Source organism: Arachis ipaensis, chromosome B01 (assembly GCF_000816755.2).
Source record: "Arachis ipaensis cultivar K30076 chromosome B01, Araip1.1, whole genome shotgun sequence".
In the NCBI taxonomy this organism is placed as follows: Eukaryota; Viridiplantae; Streptophyta; class Magnoliopsida; order Fabales; family Fabaceae; genus Arachis; species Arachis ipaensis.
Window position 1 is genome coordinate 60,627,800 of NC_029785.2, and position 6,042 is coordinate 60,633,841.

General features: G+C 39.9%; 1 protein-coding gene across 1 annotated transcript; it reads right to left on the reverse strand.

Moving 5' to 3' along the window:
* Positions 292 to 1,855, reverse strand: LOC107618236 (protein JINGUBANG-like). The gene has a single exon (XM_016320250.2). The coding sequence runs from the start codon at positions 1,748 to 1,750 to the stop codon at positions 704 to 706; it is 1,047 nt and encodes a 348-aa protein (XP_016175736.1). The 5' UTR covers positions 1,751 to 1,855; the 3' UTR covers positions 292 to 703.

Below are 6,042 nucleotides of genomic sequence, written 5' to 3' on the forward strand. Positions count from 1 at the left end.
CTACCAATATGGTCCGGTGTATACCATCAGACGAATATCTTCTATATATAAAAGAAAGATGGTTGCATGTAACACATGCAATATACCTTCATTTTGAAACATATTATGATAACCAGCTGGGTTAATGTCAAACAGATTCAACCAAGAGTACTAACAATAATTTAATTATATTATAGACTACTGGTTGAATATGTTAAATAATCAACTCATCATTTTGCGGGCTTGCTCTGCAGAGAATACAGGGATTAAGTTGAACATAAATATAGAAATCTACGACTTGACTAGTGACTATCAGGTATCAACTAACATTCAACAATATTATTGATGATGTTGGAATATGGATTGCTGATTTTTGTGTACAATATCATCAGCTACTAGCTTGTAAGAAAGTAACAAACTAATAATACAATCACTCAACTTATACGGGTGCGTAAATTCACGACAGAATTATTACCATATATAATTTTCAAGTTTACTTTCAACCTAGGCAACTAGGACAATGATTCAAACTGGTAAATAGCTGAAAATTGTATTTTATATATTACATCTTTTACCACTTAATTACTAAGATTCGGTCTGACTATGTCTCTCATATATTTATGTGATTCTTATATTTGTATGCCAAGATAAATTCCTCACATAAAATGTTGAAAGGAAATCAGGCCTTCGTAGTTAGAACTTATAGAAATCAATGAAATTACATTCAAGCCAAACCAAACACCTTCCACACCCTAATATCCCCATCAAGGCTTCCACTTAAGATCGTAACGACACCGTTTGACTCATCATCACCTTCTTCACCCTTTGAAAACGCAACCAACGACTTCACCGGTTTCTCATGCCCTTCCAAAACAAGCCTGCAACAGAACCCACTATTCTCCTTTTCCCTCTGCCAAATCCTGACCGTCCGATCCAATGACCCACTCACCAACAAACCACATACGCTGATCATACACAAAATGGCCCCACCGTGACCCCTCAACCTCTCCACCAAAACGACGTCGTTTCCTTTGTTTACACTACACTTCCTCTCCCACCTACAGATCCCGCCATCGCATCCCCCAGAAAACAAATCCCCACCGTCCGATAATGCAAGCGCATTAACCCCCGATCTCTTCTTCCCCACGGTGCTCACGAGCACGTGGCGTTTCACCTTATCATCCCTCTCCCAAACCTTAATGCACCCATCCGCCGAAGCCGTGTAAACGGTTCCGTCAGTTGCAACCACGACGGCGTTAATAGCGTCCTCATGCGCCGCCTTAACGGACTCCAAACACCGGTAACCGTTTAAGTCCCAAACCTTGAGGCTCTTGTCCCAAGAAACCGAATACATGAGACCTTTGTTCAGTGCCAAGCCCGAAACGGTGTCGCAATGCTGGATCCAGAGGCTCCTACGGTGGCGTCGGACGCTGACGTAGTTCCTCGGAACGATGCAGCGGCGAATGCAGTCTTTAACGGTTGGAAGGGAAGACAGGAAACGGTGTCGCTTTGAGGAGGTGATGAACCAGATTCGAATCTTTCGGTCTTGGTGTGCGGTGAAGACTTTTGTGGCGGTGAAGGTTATGGATTTGACGAAACCGGAGGACGGGTTGGTGTCGTTGAAGGCGTCGACGTGGCTGTAGTAGTGAGAGAAGTCGAAGACGTTGATGAGGTTTAGGGATGCGGCATAGAGTAGGTTACGGTGCACCGCCATGCACGTGATATGTGGGGTTAGGGTTTTGAGAGAAGTAATAAAATGGTGGTCGTTCATATTTTAGAAGTGGAAGTTAATTCAACAAGAAGAAGAAGGAAAAGGTGTTGGTGGTGGACTGGTGGTAGTGGTAATGAAGCGGGAACATTAAGTAGTGGATGGGATTTGTTGCCAGAGGGACACGCGGAGGTTTTTTTAAGGCTGGACACGTGGCATCTATGGAGGGTTTGAGGAGTTAGTTGGTGGGATCCACTGAGATATGTTGGACCCTCGGAATCGGTGTGGTTGATTGGAATATTTTATAATTAATGTTTTCAAAATGAGATTGAACTAACTGGTCGAACCGATCCCCGTTGCTATGTCCTTCATCGTCGTGTGCCTCTTCGTTCACCCCAATCGCAGGTGCACAAAATCTTCATCGTCTCACTCGTCTGTTCGTTCTCTTTAGTCGTGTTTCTGCCGTCATCCGTCCATCTCACAGTTCTTGCTTAAAAAGTTCTGAAAACCCTAACCTCCATCGCACTGCTATCCATCTCACCGCCGTTGTCCGTCACGCTCAAGATCGCCACTAGGTTTCTCATGGTCGTTCGCAATCCTCATGGTTCGTCGTGTTCGAGGGTCCTCCCCTCGTTTGTCAATATTTGCTCTCTAGTCCTATTTTGCAGCTCTTCGCCTGTCGTCAGTCGTCATGTTTGTCGCCAACTCGTATAACACCCTATCACACAGAACTTTATACCTAGGATGTAAAACAGAGGTGGGGAGACGCTACGACCTCTAAAGTAAAATATATACATAATGTAGTTGAAAAGGGTTTATATCTAGGAGCCTTTTGAAGGAAAGTTAAACAAAAGCGTCAAACAGAAAAGCACATCATTCACGCAAGAGATAAACGTAAACCGGATAGGATAAGAATAAAACAAAACATAAATCTATAAAAGAAGAGTTCCAAGATACAGATAACAAAGTTTCTGTATCGGCTCACGAAGTTAAGACCGGCCAGAGTATATATACACACATACACCCCAAAGTAACCCAAATCAGAAAAGTGATAACCTATTTCTCCGAGTCAACCTCTAAGAGGGACAAACATAAAACATATATACAATGGAGATTCAAATATATAACAACTCTACCAAAATATAACTTCCAAGAACAATTATTCACTTCTGAAAGCTCCCAGCATGCCTCGACGAGGTGTCTCACATCCTGCATCTGAAAACCACAAATATTGTATGGGGTGAGAACCAGATGTTCTCAACATGGTAACGGTGACCACATAACTACCATATAAGGTCCCGAAAAAGTCAAAGGTGAGCGATCCTAGAACTTCCGACAATAGATTACAAGCTTAAAACTATTCTTTTCAACCATAAATAAGGCATAAACAGGGGAGGTTCTCTAAGGTTTCTAAACTTAACCAAAACTCTATCCAAACCCTCCATCATCCGCCTTCCTCCAAATCCACCAACTCTGATGGAACCACGCACATAGATAAGCAAAATACAGACAAAGCAAACACAAGTAGAATACAATTACAGTAGGTAACAAATTTAGCAAGTAAGCATAATAATCACATAGGTAAGTTGATGATCGGATATTTTATACATTTTTTGCCATCATTTTCATATAGTTTTTAGTATATTTTGTTTAAGTTTTATTAAGTTTTCATAGGTTTTAGTGTAAAATTCACATTTTTGATTCTACTATGAGTTTGTGTGTTTTTATGCAATTTCAGGTATTTTATGGCTGAAATTGAGGAGCTGAAGCAAAAGTCTAATTCAGAAACAGAGAAAGTGCTGCAGATGCTGTCCGGATCTGACCTCCTTGCACTCAAAAAAGCTTTTCTGAAGCTACAGAAGTCCAAATGGAGAGTTCTTAACGGCTATGGAAAGCTAACATCCAGAGCTTTCCAGCAATGTATAATAGTCCATACTTTGCTTCAGAATTGAAGGTCCAAAATTGGCGTTCAACGCTAGCCTCTTGCCTTATTCTGGCGTCCAGCGTCCAACGCTCAAAAAGGACCCTCTAGCCAGCGTTCAACGCCCAAGGAGCCTCCTAGAATGTGGATCTCAATCAAGCTCAGTCCAAACACTCACCAAGTGGGCCCTAGAAGTGAATTTTTGTACTAAAAGACTGTTTTACCCTTCTTATGTAATCCTTAGTCATTAGTCTAGTATTTATTTGAGAACTTTTACAATCTTGAGGGACCTTTTGACACTTTACACGTTTTTTATTGTATTTTTTAGCAGTATGAGTTTCTAAACCTCTTAGGTTGAGGGGAGGAGCTCTGCTGAGTTTTATGGATTAATAAAGTACTACCGTTCTATCTCAATACGTGTTTGATTCTCTATTCTAAGATGTATATTCGTTCTTCATCATTATGAATGCGTTAAACCGGCACAATGTTATCTCATTCTACATGGGTTTAGAGTGAGTCTCTCATCGGATAAGGATGAACCACTAGCTTGATTATACATCTCTAAGACGGCTAATCCACGGCTTCGTTGGGAACTTCTCGAGACACCAGTTCAGCCGAGGTATAGGGGGATTAGAGTCATTGTGGAAATGGCTAGAACCAAGAGCGCAACATTTTCTGATCCGGAAAATTCGACCTTGTCTGTGGCGTTTTGAGTAGGACCACTGAGGAGAATGAACTACAGGAGCTTCACCCTCAATCAGACTGGATCCACACTAACCTTGGGGTTCAAATCTGGAGGAGCATTGGCGATCTCTTAAGAAAGGCGTTGATCACATACAGCCTGCCATAGAAAAAATCATTCACAGTTGAAGAAGACAGTAAAACCGGATAGATCCAAAAGAACAAAGCATCTTCAAGCCTTAACCATCTCCATATCATTGCATTCACTATCAACTGAGTAACGTTTTATTTATTTTCTTTTTATGCGTCTTAAACAATCAAAGAACTTTTCTATCCGCCTGACTAAGATCTACAAGAAAACCATAGCTTTCTTCAAATCACAATCCTCGTGGGATCGACCCTGACTCACTCATGTATTACTTGGACGACACAGTGCACTTGCTGGTTCAGTTGTGCGAAGTTTAATTCCGCGCACCAAATTTTTGGCGCGGTTGCCAGGGATTGTTCGAGTTTAGACAACTGACGGATTATCTTGTTGCTTAGATTAGGTAATTTCCTTTTCTTTATAGGTTTAGTTTTATTTTTGGCACACGCGTGGATTGCCTTGTTTCACATTCTTTTCTTCTTTTCTTCCCATTCCTTTCCTTCTTCTTTCTTCTCTTCTCTTCTTTCCTTCTCTCATCCATCATCCAACACTACCACACACCATCAACCATTAGTTAGTTTAGTTAGTTAGCTATTTAGTTAGTTTAATTTTCATTTAATTTTATCTTTTTCATTATAAGTGTTGGATTATTAATTTTGTTTACGATATATTGCTGCTTATTATTAACTGAATGCTATTTTAGCACAATTGTTTTTGTTATTCATTGTTGAATTTTATTGTTGAGGTTATATTTTGCTACTTGGTTTGGAGCTTCTTTGTTGAATAACTGTGAATACCAAGTGAATGAGAATTGCCATCAAGCTTTCTAAATCTTTTGAATTACATGATTTGGCCACCATGTGATTTGAATCCTTTTCTTTGATTAGGAAATTTCTTGTTGGATGTTGTGCATTAGTGTAGGAAATCGTGATTCACACTTTTCACATCTCCGCACAACTAACCAGCAAGTGCACTGGGTCATCCAAGTAATACCTTACGTGAGTAAGGGTCGATCCCACAGAGATTGTTGGCTTGAAGCAAGCTATGGTTATTGAAGAACTGAAGATTGATGGTTTAGAAGTTATAGTAAACTCTCATTGCAAGTATAGTTACTAAACCAAGCAATCAACCTTTCTTACAAACGTTTTGGTTGTCACAAGTAACAAACCCCTTTAAAATTGATAACCGAGTATTTAAACCTCGGGTCGTCTTCTCAAGGAATTGCAGGGAAGTATGTTCTTATTATTGGTTATGAGTCTTGTAAATTGGGGGTTTTGAAGTTTGGACAATGGGCACAGGTATATTTATAAATTAAAGCAATAAAAATAAATAAGAGATTTTATGTAATTAAATTAAAACCCTTGACCTGGAGAAGATTAATCGGAAGTTCTATCCTTGTTGGATTTTTCTCAAGATCAATTGATAATTGAAGGTAGCTTCTACTTAGTTATCCTTTACCAAGTAAAGTAAAAGAAAGTCAAGTAAGTTGGAAGTCTACTTCTATTCACAAGTTCTAATCCTCTACCTTGGGAAGGATTAGTGTTAGTGACTAGAGAGCCAGCCAACGATAAACCCAATTACAATTTAACTCTTGAGTAATTCAACTCA

What these genes read in the sequence shown, in the direction of transcription:
- LOC107618236 (XM_016320250.2), bottom strand. Translation starts at nt 1,750, where the DNA reads ATGAACGACCACCATTTTATTACTTCTCTCAAAACCCTAACCCCACAT.